Consider the following 23,851-nt stretch of genomic DNA (forward strand, 5'->3'; position numbering starts at 1 on the left):
AGGGGGGAGGACTTTGTGTGCTACTAGGCAAAATAAGAAGCGCACAGAAGCACAATATATGTCTATTAGAGATGAGCGAACCTCGAGCATGCTGGAGTCCATCCGAACCCGAACTTTCGGCATTTGATTAGCGGTGGCTGCTGAACTTGGATAAAGCCCTAAGGCTATGTGGAAAACATGGATATAGTCAATGGCTGTATCCATGTTTTCCAGAAAACCTTAGAGCTTTATCCAACTTCAGCAGCCCCAACTAATCAAATACCGAACGTTCAGGTTCGGATGGACTCGACCCGAACCCGTTTCGCTCATCTCTAATGTCTATACAATAGAAAGTCTTATGTAGGGTTTTATGGAACTTATCGGAATGTACCACCAGCAAATTGCTGTTTTATTTTTTACATGAATAGACTGGCAACAACGCTGCAGGGATGCCGATGCTGTTGTCCTCTGGTGGCAGCTTACCTCTCTAATGTCAAAAGGCTCAGGTAGTTGGAATACAACAGTCCTGATTCTTCTCTTCTCCAGCATCTCCTGTGTGGAGATATTGGGCTGATTATCGTTCTGTTTAATAGAGACAACGATCAGCCGATGACAAACATTATTGGTTATTATTTGGGTTCAGACCTAAAATCATCAGCCGTCGACCACGCATCGCTTCCCGGAGCCATCGCCCTATAGCTTTAAAGTGGTCTCTGCTTTTAAGCTACAGGACGATGGCTCCGGGAAACCAGCAGAGGGCAGGAGAAGACCGGGAACTGTAGAGAGGTAATGTATAACAGTTTAGAGCAAGGGCTGCACGGACATCGCTAATGATGTCTGCGCAGCCCTTGCCAAACGATCATCAAGCTGTGTAATAGGCTCAGTAAATGAACGTTGATCTAGCAGATCGCACTCGTTTACATTATTGATCAGGCTGCCATCAGTCATCTAATAGGACCCTAAGTGAATGTATTGGACTAAGACAAGACTAAGACTAAGGCAAAGAATTTTTTGTCTTTGGGGGCATAAAAATAAAAGGCTTATAATGGCTCTATAAGTAATAAAACATTTACTAGGAGGCATTTCATTCCCTGTTGTACCTCCGAAGACCATTTTGCAGAGAACAATGATAAAGGGGTACATGGTACCTCGAAACGCGTTGCCTCTATGAGACTATTAAAATCCATCTTTTGAAACCACGTATTCTGAAGCTGGTGTGCGCCTTTTTTCCTGGCTCTTCTGGTCCTCTGAGAGATCTGTGGACCGAACACTGTATTTGCCCTTCTCCTTTCCCGGATCCTTGGCTTGGATCGCGGTATCGACAACCGGAGCCTGGCTGCCACGGCCATCATCTTATCTACACTGACAGCGCTCAGAGGTGTTGTGGTCTTAGCACAACACCACCAGGTGAGCAGTTTTATTTCAAACTGTTTTTATCTGCTTTTTCATTTACTAAATTATCCTATGGCGCCTCGTTTCTTATCTTCTTTATAGCCTTTTTGTGTGTACCTGAGGAAGGTTAAATAATCATGTCCTATGTATTTTTCTTTGTGAGCATATCTAAGTAGCTTGGAATAAAAGTGAACAACTGGCATTGTTGGAGGGATAAAGCAATTTTTGCTGAAGTGTTGTTACTGAGTACCGCTGTCCATGGTGCTACACCTACTGTTGGGTGAACCTACTTGAGAACCTTGCTTATGACATTTATACAAAGTTAGTCATTCTTTATGGATGTCTAAAATCGGATATTAAATTTTTTTATTGTATGCTTGTAAAGAAGAAAGAGGGAAGGGGGCATATTGTAGAAGCAGTAAAAGGACAGGCTTCATTTATACAATCATAATTTTTAGTTATGACGCTGAATTTTGTGTTTCCTATTATAATGCAGAATATGACAACATTTTAGTTTTCAAAGCAGTTCTATAATAAAATGTAGTTTCGCCCATGTGCCATGCCGTCATAATAATGTGCTCCACGTTTTTATAATATTCTGCCGTATTTCTTTTGCAAAGCTCCTAGAAATAACATCTTAAATGCTAGGATTATTTAAAGAATTTCGGGTTCTTGCCGCCTAATAATTACACCAATGGATAAATGGTGCAAAAGTATCTTCATTCCTTGCTGCTATAGAAATAATGATACTGTTAAACCTAACAAACACCATTTTTTCTTTTTCAGCTGGGATGATGGGCTGTTACCACAGCTGCTAAGAATGCACTGTAAGCCTCATACCGTAACCGATAATAAGCAAATGAACATTCTGCACTTGGATGGAGAGGTGAGGATAACACCTATCATGTCATGTTGCCGATGTTGTTTTGCTGCTAATAGGTGATAATAAAGCATGTGCCTGAATGAGGTGTTATGCCGTTGTATTACACACTACTACCTCTGTAGTATCTCCCATCATATTTGGTGCTTTTTAACCTCCACGTGAGCCCTTATTTTTTGCGCAACTAATTGTACTTTGCTTTGGCAGATGTAATTTTTGCCTAAAATGTGCTGGGAAACCAGAAAAAAATTATATGTGTGGTGAAATTGAAAAAAAAAAATGTTTTTTTTTTTTATTTGGGGGGGGGGTTGTTTTTACTCCGTTCGCCCTGGGGTAAAACTGACTCGTTATATATGTTCCTTAAGTTGTTACGATTACAACGATATGTAACATGTATAACTTTTATTTGATTTGATGGCTTGTAAAAAATTAAAACCTTTTAAAGAAAATATATGTTCCTTAAAATCGCTCCATTCCCAGGCTTATAGCGCTTTTATCCTTTGGTCTATGGGTCTGTGTGAGGTGTCATTTTTTGCGCCATGATGTGATCTTTCTATCAGTACCTTGATTGCGCATATATGACTTTTTGATCGCTTTTTATTACAATTATTCTGGATTTGATGCGACCAAAAATGCGTAATTTTGCACTTTGGGATTTTTTTGCGCTGACGCCGTTTACCATGTGAGATCAGGAATGGGATTAATTAATAGTTCGGGCGATTATGCATGCAGCGATAGCAAACATGTTTGTTTATTAATTTATTTATTTATTTTTATTTATAAAATGGGGAAAGGGGGGTGATTCAGACTTTTATTAGGGGAGGGGATTTTGTGTTATTAAAAATACATTTTTCTTTTACTTTACACATATACTAGAAGCCCCCCTGGGGGACTTCTAGTATATGCACTCTGATCTCTCATAGAGATCCATGCAGTATAGTTATACTGCATGAATCCATGAGATCGGTGTTCTATTGCTTTTGGCTGCTGCAGCCAAAAGCAATAGAATGCCGAGCCGGGATCAGCGCCATTACGGCGCAGACCCCGGCCCGGGATGGATGCGGGGATCGCCCCCCCCCCCGCAATCGCGCCGCAGGGGGGCGATCCCCCCACTAGACCACCAGGTATGGAGATTAGCAAGCATTTAGAAGCAGCTGTCAACTTTGACAGCTGCTTCTAAGTACTTAATTAGCGGGCACGGCGATCGGACCGTGCCCGCTAATAGCCGCGATCCCGGGCTACATGCGGCACCCGGGATCGCGGTTCAGTAACGTCCTGGTGCAGCTATGGGTTAAAAAAAAAAAGCTGTATGCTAGTAGTTATGAAGAAAATAAAATGTGATTTATTTGGATTTGGAAACATTAGGGGAAAAGTAGAATTAGCTAAGTTGCCCCTAGCAACCAATCAGATTCCACCTTTCATTTTACAAAGGACCTGTGATGAATTAAAAGTGGAATCTGATTGGTTGCTAGGGGCAACTAAGACAATTCTACTTTTACACCAGTTTGATAAATCTCCCCCATTATGTTATATATCACCTTTGCAGTAATGTGTATACTTCATCTCCTATATACTAAATGATGTGTATCTAAGATAAAAAAGATCTATGAACACTTTAAGGCTGTGTTCCCACTATGTAAAAATGACTGCTAAAATGACAGCCATCCTAGGGACTGTGGAAACATAATTTAAATCATGCAAGTTAACCTGTTACATTATATTCAACCAGATAAATGGCTCCGAAATGGAGATTATACAAAACCTATTCTGTGGAGAAGGTGAGTTATTCTAAATATTCTAAATATAACATATACACAATTTAAAGTGAATGTACCAGCAGATACACTGCTTTAAGATCTTTACATCAGTAGACTGGCGCCGGTGCAATGATGCTGGTGGTGTGGTCCTTTTTTTGAACTGCGGCCCAGTTCCTGCGCACACCGCCAGTCTATTCCCGGTTACTGGCCTGGCCTAAAGCACTGGAGGCAGGCCCACCCATCCCCAGCATCCCTGCGCCATCGCCAGTCTATTGATGTAAAGATCTTAAAACGATGTACCTGCTGGTACATTTGCTTTGACTCCATGTTGTTATTAGCACTGTTCTCTCTAAGAATATTCTCACACTGTTTTAGCAGTGGCAGTTTTACCGTATGTGGCAGGAAGGTTCTCTGCATATTGTGATTAAACATATCCATAGATCCTCATTACCCAACAGAGGCCAAAACCTTGTCATTTTGGCCTCTGATCAGGTGGTATACATTAGGGTTTACAATTATTTGCTATATAGAATGGCGCAGCAGACTAGGCGTATGGACACTGCAAAGATGCATTGGAAAAAAGCTGTGAGCTGTAAAAATAATAAAATAAAGAATTACAAACCTTATAGAAAGCAAGAGATCAAATCGAGTTTCTTTAGAGGGTTTGAATAAAAATCCTTATCCTCCACCACTAGATGGAGCTCATGACCTTACTGCATACTGTTTTATTGTTGAGTTTAAACAGTATGGAGTTAGCACCAAAACTCCTTGTAGTGGTAACTGCGGGCAGCCAGAATGTTGTAGTGTAACTTTGGGTCTATTCAGTAGATTACAGCTCTCTATCCGAAAAAAATAAAGTGCCAGTCTCAATAAAAAGATAATTCCAAACATATAATGCCACGCCGAAAAATAAAAATGTGATATAAAAATTCCTTCTGTATTTATCTACCGTTTTTAGCAGAAGGTAATTAGCATATTATGTTGAGTGGTGAACTCTTTTAGTCTTTCGCGGTAATCTTATGTGTTGTTTACGCACCAAAATAGTTTATGGTAATGAATATGTATAAAACATCCTGCATGTCTGTACAGCGAACCTGCGCGTAATTATAGCAATTAATTATCTTCTACTACAACACATTCTAATTATACTCTGGTCAGCGAGAGAAGCAGATTAGAAGATAATTACATCTTACTACCCACTTTACTGCGGGAATATGGAAGGTGTGCATACACACTGTTTATACAGCAGTCCCCCACCTTACTTGGACTTTTCAGGTTTAATTGTGTAACAACTTTTTATTGCAGTGGATTTAATTAGGTTTAGAGCGTTTATTGTCAAATTGAGAACAAGTCTCTACACACCGACTTACACTCATTATAATCATTAGACCCAAATTAGTTGAGTACACGTTCCGCTATGTGCGGGGTTCCTATACACATGCAGGTTTTGTTCCGTTTTTTATTTAGTTTGTTTTGGGGGTTTTTTTTGCGGGTCCTTTTACACACATAGATATATCTGACAGATTTTTGAAGCCAAAGCCAGGAACAGAGTATAGACAAAGAACAGGTCATAAAGGAAAGACTGAGATTTTTCCTCCTGTCAAATCCATTTCTGGCTTTGGCTTTAAAAATCTGTCAGTTATATCTGTGTGTGTAAAAGGACCCTAAAGGGCCTATTACACAAAGTGATTATCGGCTGTACTTGGCCGATTATCGGCTGTAAGGAAATGGTGTAATAGATAATATTAAAAGGTAACAATCAGCCAATGTGCAGAATGGCGGCTTATTGTTGCCTTTCAACTCTTCTGGCCAGCCCCTCTTGTGCCCCCCGCTCTTACCTGCTCACAGTCGGGGCGTGTAATAGCACAGACAGCGAACGTGGAATGCTTCTCAGCATCGGCCCAATGATTTTTTAATAAAATAACTTCCGCTAAATTAATTTAAATTATAAAATCTAAAAGACAGATTCTATTTGTCTCTTATTTGAATCCACTCCTTGCATTTTTTAGTGCAATTTTTTTTTCATGTTTTTCAGTTTTTATGTAAGAGACAAAACAACATGGATTGTCCTAATGATGGAGCTTTCACATATGCACATCCACTCCTAGTGTTGGCTTGTAAAACTGCATTAAACTGGCATGAGAGAAAGCAGCCCCAATAAAATATAGTACACCCCCATGTTTTCTCAGATTGAGGGTGGGTTCACACTGAGGAATTCTCGTGGATAAATTCCGCGAAATTCCGTCGGCTGTACGCGCGCATGCCCGCGCACCTTTCTGCCGGCTCCATAGACACCATTCTATGGGCCGGCTGATTCCACATTCTGCCTAAAGAATTGACGTGTCAATTCTTTCGGCGGAATGCGGAATCCGCCCGTGCATAGAATGGTGTCTATGACACGGGCGGAGAGGCGCGAATTCCTTAGTGTGAACCCACCCATATAATAAAAACCAGTTGGTTAAAATGCAACATCAATTAAACCAGATAAGAGAATGTGCTGGGGCAATGCTGTGGATTTCCAGATTTTACAAATGGAAATTGATATCTATATGAGGCTAACAAACTTCTGCTCTGTTTTGTCAGAATTTTTTATCTCGGCAAATAATGAGCGGATACGAATCTCTGACTCGCTTCTTGTTTTCTGGGAGGTAATCAGATTGATCTATTTAAGTTTTTGTTTATCTAATATAACAATTACAATTATTATTATTATTGGCAAATGTTGATTGTCATTTGATGCATTTGATATAAAATCTTAGAATTGCACATGTAATGTGTTTTTTGGAGGAGTTATACCATAGAAAATGTTATCAATTCAGCCTTACTTGGTTAAATTTCAGGCATATCAATTAGAGGATATAAAGTAAGATTTATAAAAAATCTTGGCTTGATGTTACAGTATAATTGTACATTTGTTTGTTTAGTACTTGTTTTAGTTGATGCTAAATTTAATACTGTGATTTGAACACTTTTAAATTTGAGACTGACCAGCAGGTGGCACTGTGGTCACATGAAAAATGCACAGTCAAGATCCAACAAGATCAATAGTTTTGCTAAAGATACCTTTTACACTTTATTTTTTAGCTTGAAACCTTAGCTAATGTAAGTCCTTCAGTTCTGTGCTATGTGGGTATCCTGGCGATGACAAGTGATGATATAGATTGGAAGTTACCTCTGAAAATGTGGATGAAAACCCATGCAGAAGACCGTCAGTTGCTCTTACTCCAACTTACCGAGACATACTTAGGTAATTAGGTTTATTCTTCTTGTCATATATTTTTACAGAATTAATTCATCAATTCTCCTAAGGCATCTAAAAATCTGGTGTTTCAAAAAGCAAACTAAATCTCTTTAAATATTGAGTTGTGTGGTACTGGTAATTCCCATTCATAAAAAATTTTTTAGTCGTAATTGTACAGCCATTAAATTAAGTGCAAGGTCCTTTCGGAATTTTTTTTACGTGTTTATAAGCCATTTCCATCCTAAAAGCAATGGCTCAAAAATTGTGTTATAGCATATAGCAAAAACATCTCAAAATGCAATAAAACAGCATAAAAATGAACTAAATGGAAGGGAAAAATGGCTGAGAATACTTACCAAAAACCTTTGGTTGGGATAGCTAGACAGCTAAAAAATTAGAAATACAAGGGTACACAACCAAAAGACACGGCCCATAGACCGTCTCGGGCCCGTACTTCTTTTAGTTGCAGCCCCTGACTTGCTGAGCAGACCCAGCAGATCGCACACACTTACCACAGGGGACAGCATTGGTTGATGTGTGCCTGGAGTCTGCATTAACCAACCAGATCTTTAACCTGTATTATATGTACATACCTAAGGAAGACCAGAGTGGCAGAAGCCCTTGGAACAGAGTGGCAGAAGCCAATGACCTGGGAACATGAGCCAGTAAATAGCAGGGGCAACTAAAAAACCTTCAGTCTAAGGGTCAGTTCACACTGAGGATTCTGTGCAAAAATTCAGTGCGGAATCCCCGTTGCAGACTCTGCTTGGAATTCCACCTGCCTCAGTACCTGAATGTAAAGTATAGGGCGCCTCTGCTCTGCAGCTCTCCGCTCAAAGAATCAACATGTCAATTCTTTGAGCCGAGAGCATAGGCACCCTATACTTTAAATTGGGGCGCTGAGGCAGGTGGAATTCCAAACGGAGTCTGCTCGGAATTTCGTCACCGATTCCTCAGTGTGAACTGACCCTAAAACTTAGGAAGTAAGTCTGGACTGTCTATTTTCTATTATAGGGAATTACTCTTTCCGGCGAGTCCCACTCCTGGAGCTGGTCCCAGGACAAAGAAATTTGCGCCTGAAGCCGTCATTCTCTATGGGCATCGGACTCATCTCTGCAGCACGCGCACGGTTTCGGGCGCTGATATCTTCATCCCGGCACCAGCTCCAGGAGCGGGACTCGCCAGAAAGGGTAAGTATCCGGGGGCTGCACCGGGGGCTCTGTGCCTGCGTCCGTGATGACAGGTTCCCTTTGAAATGACGGAGGTAATGGACATCCATGTTTTTTTATGCATAACCTAATGCAGATTACACTTTAGAATTCAAATGAAAAATAAGCCATATAGACATACTGTATCTTTAAAGGACTAGTGTGCACCAAATCTCTTCTCCAGCTAGTGTCCTGTCACTACCTAGAGCCCCAACTCCCAGCTTGGTTATTGATCAACCTTCCAGCCTTCCTTGCCGCAATGAAGTTTCTCAGTTCCTGTGAAGTGCAAACGTGTTAAGTGGCCCTGTCTGTCCAGTGTCTGACACTGCTTGTTTTCTAACCCAGCCTGTCCTGACCTCCTGACACTGTCATGAGAGAACACTGTCTGACTACTACTCCTTTGGTTTACTTTCATGCTTTGGAAACATCAGCTGTTCGAAATGAAAACAGATCTGAGGATATTGATTTAGGGATCCCCCGCAGAGGAGTCCATGTTCCTGTATAGGGGTTAAAGGGTTAAAATCTTGGAATTCTTTAAGTCCCGGGGAGTTCACATCTGCCGTAGTAAGCATTATGTCATTAGTAAATTGGGAGAGAGGAGAGGCCTTTAGCACTAAAGGTTGAACTTTATGTGCTATACATGAAATTCCAATAGCTCAATGAAGTGTTTCTCCCCCCCCCCCCCCTGGTGCTTAGAGGGATACTGTCAGTAAATATTCTTAGTATTAGCTACAGAAGAGTTGGATTGATAATAGTAAATAGAAATATCAATGTTCAGCACTTGCTCCTGGGTATGCTTGAAACTTCAACTTTGTTTGGCAGACACAAGTTTCCAGGAGGCAGGGCTGAAGTGCTGAGCTGCTGCACCATTGCCTACCTCCTCGCACCCCTACCCATCCATCTCCTGCTGAAAGTATATTCAGTGCTGGACCAACAACATAGGGGAAGCTAAGCTCTGAAAGTCAATCATGCAAAAGAGGGATTAAGTATGGGACTAAAGTGAAGGGGAGTTGCTTTGCAATAACCCAACGCCACCACTACATACTCTAGAGAAGGCTTCTGGCTCCATACATGGGGGATTTATCAAGACTGGCCTACTCATAGGCCGGTCTTAAATTAGGCCCCATCCCCTTTCCACCGGCCGAATTTACTAAGAGGCACACGCCTCTTAGTGAATCAGGCCAGCCAAGCGCTTGACTCTGCACCCGGTGTACCAAACCTGCACCAGAAATTGAAGATTTGAATCATGATTTACGCCTGGTTTTCGATTGGGTTTAAATCATGATAAATGAGGCGTGGGTGAAGGCCACCTTGACACCATGCCCAGACAATCACCCCCCCCCCCCCCCCCAAATCGCCCCAGCCGTAGCCTTGGTAAATGTTCCCCATTGTGTTTATTTCTGAGGCTGTGGCTGTAAAGAGCAGATAATTGTCAGGGGTGCCAGATCCTGTGTGTATGTAGCCACCCCCAAACTGCTGATATAACGCTGTCTCTGTTTCAGTGGTCGGGTTTTTTGTAGGAAAAACTACTTTTATTGCTGCGGCGGGGTGGCAAGTCAATCTGGCATGGCCTAGAACATCTGTTCCCTAGGCCGCGGCGCCTCAGGGGCATCCTGAAAGTGAAGAGAGACAGGTGAGAGGCGCTGCAGGTCTAGGGCACGGATGCTCTAGGACATGCCAGATTGACTCCCCGCCACAGCAATAAAGGTAGTTTTACCACCAGGAGAAACTCCAACTCCCGAAACGGACGCGGCATGAGGACCTCTACAACGCTGTATTGGCACTTTGGGGGTGGCTATGTGCTACATTTATGGAAAATAATTCATTTTGTCAGAATGTTCTTTTTTGTGCCTTTTTAGGGTCTCATTTATCATTGGTATAATAGTTTGCTACTTTAATACAAATACCAATTGTCACCAATGTTGTGATATGACCTTTTGAAGATCTGGCTAAGCCGGTCTGAATGCAGAGGGCCAATTTAGACAATCCTTTATTTTTCATTGTTGACAAGAGGGAGCAACTTAATCCAAGAAAAAATGTACTAGATCCGAATTTTCACCAGCTCTAAAACATGATTTCCTTTTATTGAGTAAAATTGGTACGATTGCCATCTTAAACCTCTCTCTGGCTGCATTACATTGGTGAACTGGAACCCTGATAAAGGAGTTTTATGCTGCAATGACAGGAATTGATTTCCAATTTTCTGTAAAATTACACTATCATTGCTCGTGACTCAGGCAATTTAGCTTACATTACGGAGCTCGTTGCGGGCTGTACATCATATTGACAACCTGATCTTTGTGCAGCGCAGGGTTTTTGATGAGATATTGTTAAGCATATTCAAAATAAATTATTTTCAATTGAAAATGTGGCCACGGACAAGTTTCTATGAAAAATAAAAACTCAGACAACATGTTTACAATCAGAGCAGCCAACTACATAGTGTAGATAGTTTTTAACCTGTGGCTCTTTAGTTCTTCTGAAATGACAACTCTCAGCATATTCCGAGAGAGTATTATTCAGCACTTAAGGAGTTGTAGATTCACAAAAACACAGCGACTTAAAACTAGATCTATATACGTCTTTCCTTAAAGGGGTACTCAAAAAAATTATATTTAAAGGGAATCATGTTCAAGTAATTCCTGTTCCAAAGTGCTGACACTGTTAGATAGCTGTTAGGACAAGGAGATACATGGTACCTTTCCTATATCTGTCTGTGCTTCCGGGATGTAGAGAAAGGCTTTTATTCTCTGGTAAAAGGAGTCAAAGAGGCTTTCCCACGTTCCTGAATATCTGCAAGCTGGACGGTCTCCTCTTCTTTCCTCTCTCCCTGCTTAATTGCCACCTGGAAGCTGAATCCCAAGCAGGGTCAGGTAAGGGAGGCGGGAGTAAGGAGGTGTTACATGCTGAGCTCAGAAACGCCTCTTTGGCTCTTCTTGCTATATAATAAAAGCATTTTATACATTCTGGAATCAAAGACAGATTTATGAAAGATACCTTGTGTCTCTCTGACCTAACAGCTATCTAACAGTGTCAGCAGTTTGGGACGCAAATATCAGCTGACAGATTCCCTTTAAATGAAACTGCCTTAAATGAAATTGCAGATATATGAAGAAATATAACTTTTTAGACATGAGCGTGTGCCATTTGTTGGCTAAAGAAGTTGGTTGCAGCCTTAAGGCCGCCTGGAAAACACAGATACAGCCATAGGCCATAGGCTGAATCCGTGTTTTCCAGGACTCCCTAAAGCTGCATCCAATTTCTTCCGCCGCATGTATTCAATATTGTTTTATTATTGATAGATACTGAAAGTAATAGGTTCAGGGGGCTTTTATGTGTTTCATCACTAACAATAGGTTAAAAATAAAAGGTGTACCTTCTTTCCTAGTCAGCACAACATGTCATCATCTCTGACCAGCCTCTCCAGCCTACATCACCATGTCCCTATTATGTACATATATACCTTTCTTGAGACATTTAAGGAGACTGATTGTGTTTACAGCATGCTGCCTTGGTATGAGCAATCCTACAGAAAGAGCAGACGGAGTAAAAGCAGCAGGTGCTGTTTAGGGACAGTAGATTAATGTTAAACCAAATGTTCATAGTTATAGGGGTTATCTAGCGCTACAAAAACATGGCCACTTTCCCCCCTCTCTTGTCTCCAGTTCAGGTGTGGTTTGCAATTAAGCTCCATTTACTTCAATGGAACCGAGTTTGAAACCCCACCCAATCTGGAGACAAGAGAGAGGGATAAGGGGTCATGTTTTTGTAGCGCTGGGTATCCCCTTTAATTCATCTTGTTCCATTCATATTGGGATATCTTGGACTAACAAGAAATGTAAGAAAGGACACATTTCTATGTATACTTCATTCTATCACCTGTATTTATGTCTGAGAATATGATGGCCACAGCCAATAGGAAACTGAGTGTCACCAGGTATTGTATCGGATTCAGATAGCCACTACGGATGGTCCGAAACTGGCGAGGTTCGGGTTCGTATGAACCCGAACGCTCGGCATCAGATTCCTGCTTCGTGGAGAGGGTGGATACAGCGGGAGGACCGCCTGGAAAACTGGGATACAGCCACGGAGCGGCCAGACAGCGGGAATCATTTCCGAGAGTACGGGTTCGTACGAACCCGAACCGAACTCGGTTCGGACCATCCCTAATAGCCACCTTTCCAGGTTTGTTATGAGCCAAATTATTACTTCTTTCAATGATTTATATAACAATGATCTATATTTACAATGACTGAAATAACTTAAAGTGACACTGTCACCCCCTTTGGGCATTCTGACATCTCTACACAGGTGTAATGGGTAAATTTAGCGGTTTTCACAATTTATTTTATATCATACGTTCAAGTAAAAAGTAATCTTTTATCAACTGCAGATTGTATTAAGTGGGCGGGGCCTCACAACATTAACCCTAACCCGCCCCCTCACCAACCATTGGAACAGGCTGGCCTAAAGGTCTAGGCCCCCCCTCTAGGTCGGCCCACCAATGGCCACCAAGGGGGTGGGGCCAACGGTGGTGTTGTGGGCGGGGCTATGTGGCGCTACTGCCGTTCAATCTGCAGTTCATAAAAGATTACTTTTTACTTAAACAAGCACCATGACGTATGATATAAAAGAAGGTGTGAAAACTGCTAAATTTACCCATTACCCCTGTGTAGAGATGTCAGAATGCACAAAAGGGGGTGACAGTGTCACTTTAAGTATTACCATTGCCTATCTGAAAGAAATATATATTCTCATATTTTTTTTTCTCTTGTATTTTAGAACCCAGCTTGCAGTTTCTCAGAGATCACAAAATATTCTACCAACCTGAGAATGGGAGGAGTAAGACACATAGAGATGTCTTCCTTTGTGAAGCAAGTGTGCTGCAGACGTTCTGCAGGATCTCTGAGGTATTTCACATGTATACCTATCATCCAGACAGCTGTTTATGATTTGTAAAACATTTATTATACCAGGGACATTAGTCTTGGGCTTTTTTAGTTGTGAAATACCTGAAAAAGAGCTTGTGGGAGGATGCCCCAAATGAGGCTAGGTTCACATATAGATTGTTTTTTCTGTTCTCCATCATTGGAGCACGTTGTTCTGCTGAACTTCGGACAGTCAGCTGCTGAAGCGGGAACCCGCTATGGCCACTGACTGTCTGAATGGACCTGACACGTCACAAATTAGGTCCCCACTGCAGAAAGAGGCCGGGGACTTAGGCAGCGGTATGCGACCACCAGAGCTGGACTTGGGGAGGTAGAGTAAGAGCATATTGTTTCTTTTATCCTCACCCTCCCTGACACTTGTGAAAAAAAGAGGTCTGCCCGGACTTCTCCTTTAAGGCCATACAGAGCTTATTACAGCGTTCCTATATAGAAATGCATATCTGCCATTTAGAGTTTAATCACATTTCAAGATGTGATGTATGTGTGTTGTACTTTTGCAGTTCAACGCCATTTGTGAATGTAAAATGTATACCGAGAAAAGTGTCTAGTATGTTTCTTTAACATCAATTTCCTCTGCACAAGGTAATGTAAGAAAAATCCTGAGGCAGTACCATTATTACACTATGAGTTTCTCTTCCATATTAGCATGCTGCCTTTGTTCTTCCCAGCACAGATGGTTCATTTAGCTGCCAATTAATGTACTTCTCATAAATGCGAGAAGAATTATTCTACAAAGGACATAAGATTTCCTACCACTACATCTTCTTAGGCCAAAAGCACCCATTCATACTCAGGCAATCTCAATATTACTGCCATTTTTCACTGTAAAAGCTCTATTTCTTTTGGATAAAGTACAATCATCAATGTTATTCATCGTTTTAAGTAAGTAGACTGCAATGTATTTGATATTACAATTTAGATAATGATTGAAGATGTCCTAAATACAGTATTTCACATAATAAGGTAAAATTTGCTGTAGAAACATTGTATATTTATTATTAATGCAGCGTAACCATTGCCAGCCATTTATAATGCTCTAGGGGAGCAATCAAGATCTCGTAACCCTAAAAGTCTTTTCAGAAAGTGTTTTTTTTTTCCTTCAAAATGTAATGCACATAAAATCTCATAGGGTTCGAAAACATTTTAGTCAACAGGACGCTTCTTCTCCTCCCTGTCTGGTGCCTAATTTCTGCCACAGTCTGGGCCATAGATCTCACAAAGTGCCAAGTATCCGGTTGCCAGGAAAGATGGCATCAGGCCCAGTGTTTAACGGGACATTGTCCTTCCACACTTTGGCTGGTGATCAAGCCTCTTTTATTCTAGTTCTTTGTACATTTGGGTTGCTATTTGATTAGCTATTGTTCCTGACCTTGGCCTTGTTTCCTGATTACCCTTCTGTGCCATATACCGTGTCTTGTATATGTAGGACTGCTTCTGGTTCTAACTAATTCTATGTTCTTTCATTGTACTACATGTAGTACTTATGGCACTACTCCTGGACCAGACTCTTGGATATTCCTGAGTACATTTCTGCCATGTTCTTTGGATAACGTTTCTAGCATTTGTGGTGCTGCCCCCGACCTCCAGATTGCTTAAGAATTCTAGACTCTTGTTGCCATCTGACTGTTCCCCGGTGATGACTCTTTGCTGTTTTCCTGGGCGAATCATGCTGAGAAAGTGTAGTCACTGCCAATCTGTAACCATTTGGGAGCTACAATCTAGGATTCCTCCCGCCACAAAGTCTACATCTCCTTGTGTCACTTAAGAGTGAAGTTAAGTTTTCCTGGACTTAACAATCGATAGCCCATTCTTAGGATAAGGCCTCATTCAGACGATCCATGCAGCGATCCGTGCCGCGATGACTGAGGAGGATCGTGGCACGGATCCTCTAAAGTTGCAGCAGAGATGACAGGAGCGCAGAAGACAACTACTCGCCTACTCCCTCCTTGCTGGCTGGCTCACATGTTCACCGACACAGGGGGAGTAGCTGAGTATTTGTCATCTGCGCTCCTGTCTTCTGCGCTTCTGTCTTCTGCACTCCTGTCATCTCTGCTGCCAGGCGGCAGGGGGAATCCATACTGCCATCCGCACTAGGACATGTCCTATATTTTCGCAGTGCGGATCGCGGCATGGATTGTGTGAATGGCTTCATTTACTTGAATGGTTCGTGGATCCATGACCACAGACAATTTTACTGGACGTGTGAATGCAGCCTAAAAGATGAGTTTATGATTGATAGGGTTATTATATACACAGTGACCAGAGCTGACTACATTCATGGTTTGGTTCCTGCACCAGGCTATTTTATCTCAACTCCCATTGAAGTGAATATTCTGTATTATATATCATTTTACATATACAGCAAATCTACATAAAGCAGAGTTAGGCCATGTTCACACAATGTATCTTTTGCATAAATCACAGCCGTTGCTGCAATTTGCAACAACGGCCGTGATTTATGCAGAATATACGTTCTGTGTGCATGAATGGAATCCCGGCCGGAGTGTATGCACGTACTATACACTCTGGCCAGGATTCCAACCGGCCACATGAAAAACTGACATGTCAGTTTTGTGTGGCCGCTATTCATTGAATAGCAGCCGCACAGACATGCCCATTCACACAATAAAGAGAGTGCAGCTCCTGCTGCATGCTCCTTTGTGTGGAGTGGTAATTTGGGATACCGGTGCACACGGATCCTAATTCAACAGAAATGGAGATCATCTGATCGGTACTGCAGTACTGGCTGGAATAATCTTCTCTGACACCGACTGTTCTGTTTAATCCTTTTTTATAATCTGTAATGGTAGTTGTGATTTTAGAGGCCTTAAAGCTAAAATCTCCCACCATTGGCTTTATAGCACCTGCTCTGGTGATTCATATTCTGGAAGAATATCTTTCCACCTTACTTCTTTATAACTCCTGTGCCTCAGATATATTGCTGTCATTACTACTGTACTTCCCACATATGCATTACAGACGGTGCCACATTAGGGCCAAATAATGCACTCAGAAATAATAGTGGCAAAAAAACAGTTAATGTTGTGCCTCATATTTAGTTGCTGTGCACAAGTAATCGTGCCATCTTTTCCACTGTACACAATTATAGAACCCACACACTGGAATATCAATCTTCTCAGTGGCGGTAAATCATCATAATGCCCCTTTCAGGCCCCACACAGTAATTATGCCTAGTTTTTCGCTACCCACACAGTAATAATTCCCCTGCTGTGTCTGGTATTACATGTGTTATTTATTACTATTGGTATATATGATTATGCTGAATTTCTCAGGTTTTAAGCTAAATATGATATAATTGCCTTTATGCTGTAATCCATGTATTGTATTGTAGGCTTTGGTACAGCAAGTTCCTGATATGCTGACTGAAGATATAAAGAAGTATTTCATATTCTCTTGCATTTGGTCTTTTGGAGGATGGTTGGATTCTAAGGAAAGAAGTTCGTTCAGCCACTGGTGGAAACGGACTTTCAGGAGCCATACAACATTTCCTGCAGAAGGAGAAGTAAAGAAAAAGCAACAAAAAATAAATAAATAAATAAATAAAAATAAATAAATGAATATATATATATATATATATATACTGTATATATATATATATATATATATATATATACATATATATCCGAAGCTTGTGTCCATAGGCTTCCATTTGCATGTGCTTTTGACTTCTGTTGGGGATATACTGTATATATATATATATATATATATATATATATATATATATATATATATTTATTTATTTTTATTATTCTAAATAGCGCCTTTGATTCCAGAGCGCTAGTAAAAAGAAAAGTTTGCCACATTGTATATAATGCAATTGGTAGGAAAAAAAAATTGCATCTATTGTATTACCCCAAGTATGGTTGGACCTGTAGTTGGTTTCTTACCTCAGTGGTATAGCAAATATTTGTCACTCCTGAAAAGGGGTAGTGTGTGTGTAAGGGCCCTAATTCAGCCAATTATTGTTCTGTGTAATAGAGAGAGCGTTCAGCGTTCTTTAGGCCTTGACCTAAAATCATCGGCCGGCGACTGTGTATCGCTGTTTGTAATAGCGATGTACGGCTTACAATTTAACGAACAGTTTATATTACCCATCCATGTTCTCTGTCTCCTCCTGTGCTCTGCTTCCTACACGGTCTTGCGCACTGCAGTTTTAAGAGCAGGAGCTGCTCAGCCAATCACTGGCCGGGACCACTGCGATTGGCTGAGCAGCCTGTCAGCTCAGATGGGCTGCTCTGAAGCTGCAGCTTGCGGAACCGGGGAGGAAGCAGAGCGCAGGAGGAGACCGGGAACATGGACAGGTAATATAATCTGTTTGGGCAAAGTTTGCACAGACATCGCTAACGATGTCCATGCAGCCCTTGCTAAACGATTATCAGGCCATTTAATAGGCCCAGTAAATGAGCACCAATTTAGCAGATAAGCGCTCGTTTACAGTATTGATCAGGCTGTCATCAGCCCGTGTAATAGAATCCTAAGTGGCTTCAGCCATGAGTTGTAGACAAAGAGGCTCCCTTCAGACCTGTAGGATCAGTATCAAGGTAATGGAAGAGACTGGACACATTCAGGGGTGTATATCCCCCATTCATCAGTTCCATGGAGGAAATATACACCCATGAATCATGTTGACACTGTTTGCCATGTTCCATCTGTTATATTTAAAGGCAACTGTTTGTACCAGTGTATATGTGTGCCTTGTATGGTTAAAGTAACGTAAGAGTTAATGGGCCTCCTTCGGTAGCAGACAAGCATCATCTTCTTGAAGAGACAATACAGCTTGGCACTGGTTCTCTTTTGGCAAGGAGTGATCATGTTGAAATGATGTGCCTGCGAATAAGTGTCAGGACCTGTCATCACTACTCAGGAGCATAAATATTTAATCCCAATCGAACGTTTGTTGCTGACAACCCGTATTCATTTTTGCTGCAGGTCTGGGACTATCATATTGACACTGATACGAGAAGTTTTGTCAGATGGCATGACACACTTTCCTCTTACGCCGTTAGTCAAGGGCAAAGTGTGGCCTCCGAGGCGTTTGTTCACACAGTACACAGTGAGGTAAAAATCTGTTCTGTGCTTATACTAATGAAAATACTAATGATGGTTGGTCTGAAACAGATTCACTTTTTATATTGAACAGTCATATGCTATGCTTTAAGCCACATTACAGTTTATTATATAAAGTATAAAAAAATAATCATAGAGAAACTTTTTACATAAATGTGCTGTAATATATAGAGCTGAATGGGTCACTTTACATTCGCTTAGGTTTAAGTCATTAAATCTTATATTTATCCCCTTCACACTTTCCATGACAACAATCTGTACAGATGTAGCGCATTTCACCAGCATGACATTGTATTACATTAGTGTACCGGCACGCATTGCCTCAAACAAGCACAGGTTGGCAGTGATGCATACATCACTATATGCATCACCGCTCAATACAGTCACTGCATGCATTGTTGCTCACTAGGTGTTAGTACTTTTCCCAAGCTGGAAGCTTTTTACATGGCTCATCAAGGTTTAAGTGAGTGGCAGTGTCTACAGTACTGTATGCATCACTGCTCAGTACCTACAAGAGCAGGGAGTCCAGTGACAGACTGAAGTCCCTGCTCTTCTACGTACTTTCCATGGTGCATTAGGCCTAGTTCACACCACGTTTTTGCTATCCGTCTCATGTATCCACTCTGTGAAAGTAAATGGATGCAAAAATGGATGCTGTTGTATGCCATTTGTTTTGATCTGTTTCCCTTTGACTTACATTATAAAAAATAGGAACCAAACGGATCTTTATTTTTTTATTTAAAGTGTCACTGTCGTAAAAAATTTTTTTTGCAGAAATCAATAGTACAGGCCATTTTAAGTAACTTTGTAATTCGGTTTATTACCCGAAAAATGCATTTTTATCATGAAAAAGCAGTTTGAAGCTCTCCCCCTGTCTTCATTGTTCTCTATAAAGAGGGGAGGGGTGGAGGGAGATGAGGCACCAAAACAGGACAACAAAGAGTTAATTTACAGCTACATCACCAGGCTATCTCCTCAGCACTTACCTCTCTGACCTCTGAATAGGGGCTTTCAGCGGCTCCCTGCTGTGTAAACCTTTGTTCTCTGCTCTCTGCTGCAGACTAATCTCCCTCCTCCCCCTCCACTCTTTATAGCACAGATAGGATTCGGCTGATGTAAAAGAGTCGAGATTTCCTGATTCTGAGCAGTGGATGACAGAAAGAAGAGGAGGGGGGGGGACCTGGGAAAAGTCTTTTTTAGATGCAGATAATGGTATATTTGCTTAATAAACCCAATTACAAGGTTTCTTAAAATCGCTTGTATTATTGATTTCTGCAAAAAAAAAAAATTAACAACAGTGACACTTTAACCTCTTAAGGACCCATGACGTACCGGCACGTCATGGATCACTGTCACTTAAGGACCCATGACGTGCCGGTACGTCATCCCTTTAAACGGGCGCCGCGGCCGGCCGGGTCCCGATCGGGGGAGATAGCCTGCTATAATACATAGCAGGCCATCTCTCCCTGTCGGCATGGAGGGTTGTTAACCCCCCCCATGCCGATGATCGCCGCTATTGGCTGATAAGCCCATAGCGGCGATCGGAACCTTTCCGGGCCATCAGTGGCCCGATGACCCGGAAAAAAAATGGCGGTCGGTGCTGTCCGAGGACGGCACCGACCGCCATTACTGTAAAAAGTAATGGTGGTCACGGTACCACCGTCCCGATCGCCGTGAACGGCCGGCCAGCCGGCCGGCCGTTCACGGCGATCAAAGTCCCCACAAGTAATAAATACCTGCTCCGGACCCCTCAGCTAGGTAGCTAGGGGTCCGGAGCAGGTATTTGTACATTACTCACCTGTCCCGGGTTCCCGGCGTCCACTTCCTCTTGTCGGGACTTCGGCTTCTTCCGTGAGTCCCGATCGTCTCTTTCCGGCTCCAGCGTCGTCTATTTTCGTATTTTTCCGGCTCCAGCGTCGTCTATTTTCGGATCTTGCGCTCTGCTGCCCCCTAGCGGCTGATAAGTGTAATACACGTATCAGCCACTACAGGGATGTTCAGAATGTAGTAAAAAAAAAATTTTTTTTCCCAATTTTTTTTTTTCTATTTTCCGCACCCTATCGCCGCTGAGTGTTGATCAGCATCGCACGAAAGTGCGCTGCTAATCAGCAACTCCTCCTTTTTGGCGTAGGGTGTTTTTTTTTTATATCCTACTGCCACGGTCTGCTGATAAGTGCCGAACATAAGTGCGGCATTCATCAGCAACACCATTTTTGGCGTAGGTTTTTTTTGTATACTTACTGTAAAAAACACGTAAAAAAACACTACATTACACCACACTACATTGAATAAAGTTTTACACTACACCACTACATACCCCATATACCAATCCCCATATAAAGATGGCCCCCAGGGTGTTTTCGGTATCGGACGCATACGTTATTATTGCCTCCGACACCGAAACAGCCAGTGAGGATGAATTGGGGGGATCCTTCTTTCCTCCATTCATCCTCATCCTCCTCATCATCCAGTGACGTGTCTGGGAGTAACGTAGCGTACGCTGCCCCCCAGACACGTCTTTTCCGCCAGTACCGTCCCAATAAGAGATCACGGTATGGCGTGAAATTCTACAAACTCTGTGAGAGTACCTCAGGGTACACTTACAGATTTAGGGTACGTGCACACTGCGGAATGGCGAAGGATAACCCTTTGTGCATTCCGCAGCTGGCACCCGCCGGCGGACTGATGCAGGGGCGCGTCTCCGCCTGTGTCATAGACTCTATCCTATGCATGGGCGGATTCCATCATCCGTCATTCCATCAACACGTTGGACAGAGAGCGGAATCCGCCCGTGCATAGAATGGAGTCTACGACACGGACGGAGACGTGCGCCTGCATCAGTCCGCCGGCGGGTGCCAACTGCGGAATGCACAAAGGGTTATCCTTCGCGATTCCGCAGTGTGCACGTACCCTTAGAGTGTATGAAGGAAGGGACACTCGAATCCAGCCGCCAGATGCCCCCCCCCCCATCCTCGGAACAAGTGGGAAGATCGTCCGGGAACTGATCTTCCCACTGCTGGATAAAGGTCACCACCTGTACGGGGATAACCTTTATACCAGCACCCCCTCTTCCGGTCCCTCGCTGCCCGAGCTACTGTAGCTTGCGGCACGATCCGAACATATCAGAAGCAGTAATAGAGCCCTAATATTTAGCAGCCATGGAGCGGACCCAGCGCTTCTGGATATGAAGGACCCCGTATCGCACCAGGACAACATTTTCCAGGTGACGTCCCCCACACTGGAGAACAGGAGACCCCAGAAGAAGTGCAGAGTGTGGCGTAACAGGGGGATCAGGAAGGACACCATTTACCAGTGTGACACCTGTCCTGATCCCCCCGGCCTCTGCATACTGGATCGCTCCAAGGCGCACCACACGTCACTGGGGTTCTACATTATCTAAATTCTGTCCCTTATTCCTATGTCAGGGGTCACGTTGATCCAGGGATTATTCTGATCGCCAATATGGAGTCGGGAAGGAATTTTTCCCCTGTGATGAGGCTACTGTCGTCTGCCTCACGAGGGGTTTTTGCCTTCCTCTGGATCAACACAGGTTGAATTTGATGGACACCTGTCATTTTCCAACCTTATAAACTAATAATTGGCCTAATACCCCCAAATAAATTAGAATTGTCCCTTTTCCCCAGCTAAATAGGTATGGCCGCCATTCCCATTAGAGGATACCATGATGCAATTACAAAGCCTCTGTGCGGCCAGGACAGTAGAAACCCCCCACAAGTGACCCCATTCTGGAAACTACACCCCATAAGGAATCTAACAAGTGGGGCAGCGGGTATATGGCCCCCTGGTGACGGCCACATTTGGGACGTGAAAATGAAAAAAATGGTATTTTTTATTTTCACGGCACATGTCCTACACATGTGCCCATCACTAGTGGGGTCCATATGCTCACTGCACCCCTTGTTAGATTCCTTATGGGGTGTAGTTTCCAGAATTGGGTCACTTGTCGGGGGTTTCTACTGTTCTGGCAGCACAGGAGCTTTGTAATTGCGACATGGCCTCCATCCCCCATTCCAGCCTCTAAATGGCGCTCTGTCCTTTTGGTGACTTGCCCTGTGCCCATATGGCAAATTATGTCCACATGTGGGGTATTTTCGTACTCAGGGGAAACTACCCTACACGTTTTGTGTTCATTTTCTTTTTTAACCCCTTGTGGAAATGGAAAAAAATCAAGGCTAGACCAACATTTAGTGTAATTTTTTTAAAATTTTTACTCTAAATCATTGATCTTGTCTTGATTTTTTCATTTTCACAAGGGGTTAAAAGATAAAAAAAAACACAATGTGTAGAGCAATTTCCCCTGAGTACGGAAATACCCCACATGTGGACATAAAGCGCCATGCGGGTGCAGGGTAAGCCTCCAAAGGGAAGGTGCGCCATTTGGTTTTTGAAGGCTGGATTTGGATGGAATGGATTTCGAGGGGCCATGTTGCATTCAAAAGGCCCCTGTGTTGCCAAGACAGTTAAACCCCCCACAAGTGACCCTATTATGGAAACTACACCCCTCAAGGAATGTAACAAGGGGTGTAGTCAGTATATGGACCCCACTGGTGACGGGCACAAATGTGGAACAATGTGGCGTGAAAATGAAATATTAAATTTTTTACACTATAATGTTGGTCTAGCCTTGAATTTATCATTTTCACAAGGGGTTAAAAGAGAAAAAAACACACAAAATGTGTAGAGCAATTTCCCCCGAGTCCGTAAATACCCCACATGTGGACATAAAGCGCCATGTGGGTGCAGGGCAAGCCTCCGAAGGGAAGGAGCGCCATTTGGATTTTAGAGGTTGGATTTGGCTAGAATGGATGATGAACGCCATGTCGCATTTACAGAGCCCTTGTGCTGCCAAAACACTGTAAACCCCCCACAAGTGACCCCATTCTGGAAACTACACCCCTCAAGGAATCTAACAAGGGGTGCAGTGAGGATATGGACCCCTGGATGACGGGCACATTTGTGCCATGAAAGTGAAAAAATGAAAATTTTCACTTTCACGTCACATTTTTCCACATTTGTGCCCGTCACCAGTGGGGTCCATATGCTCACTGCACCCCTTGTTAGATTCCTTGAGGGGTGTAGTTTCCAGAATGGGGTCACTTGTGGGGGGTTTCCAGTGTCTTGGCAGCACGAGGGCTCTGTAAATGCGACATGGCCCTTGAAATCCATTCCAGTGAAATCCAGCTTCCAAAAGCCAATTGGCGCTCCTTCCCTTTGGAGGCTCGTCCTGCGCCCGCTTGGCACTTTATGTCCACATGTGGGGTATTTCCGTACTCGGGAGAAACTGCGCTACATGTTTTGTGTTTTTTTTTTCCTTTTATCCCTTTGTGAAAATGAAA

General features: G+C 42.7%; 1 protein-coding gene across 1 annotated transcript in view; it reads left to right on the plus strand.

Moving 5' to 3' along the window:
* Window positions 1–23,851, plus strand: part of LOC138794189 (uncharacterized) — a 316,322-nt gene that overhangs the window by 117,401 nt on the left and 175,070 nt on the right. The window contains exons 50-56 of the mRNA XM_069972965.1: window positions 2,158–2,257; window positions 3,981–4,029; window positions 6,592–6,656; window positions 7,093–7,255; window positions 13,240–13,367; window positions 16,759–16,929; window positions 18,357–18,485. Coding sequence (XP_069829066.1) covers window positions 2,158–2,257; window positions 3,981–4,029; window positions 6,592–6,656; window positions 7,093–7,255; window positions 13,240–13,367; window positions 16,759–16,929; window positions 18,357–18,485 — 805 coding nt within the window. The remainder of the gene's footprint in view (window positions 1–2,157; window positions 2,258–3,980; window positions 4,030–6,591; window positions 6,657–7,092; window positions 7,256–13,239; window positions 13,368–16,758; window positions 16,930–18,356; window positions 18,486–23,851) is intronic.

The sequence above is a fragment of the Dendropsophus ebraccatus genome, chromosome 5, assembly GCF_027789765.1.
Source record: "Dendropsophus ebraccatus isolate aDenEbr1 chromosome 5, aDenEbr1.pat, whole genome shotgun sequence".
Lineage (NCBI taxonomy): Eukaryota > Metazoa > Chordata > Amphibia > Anura > Hylidae > Dendropsophus > Dendropsophus ebraccatus.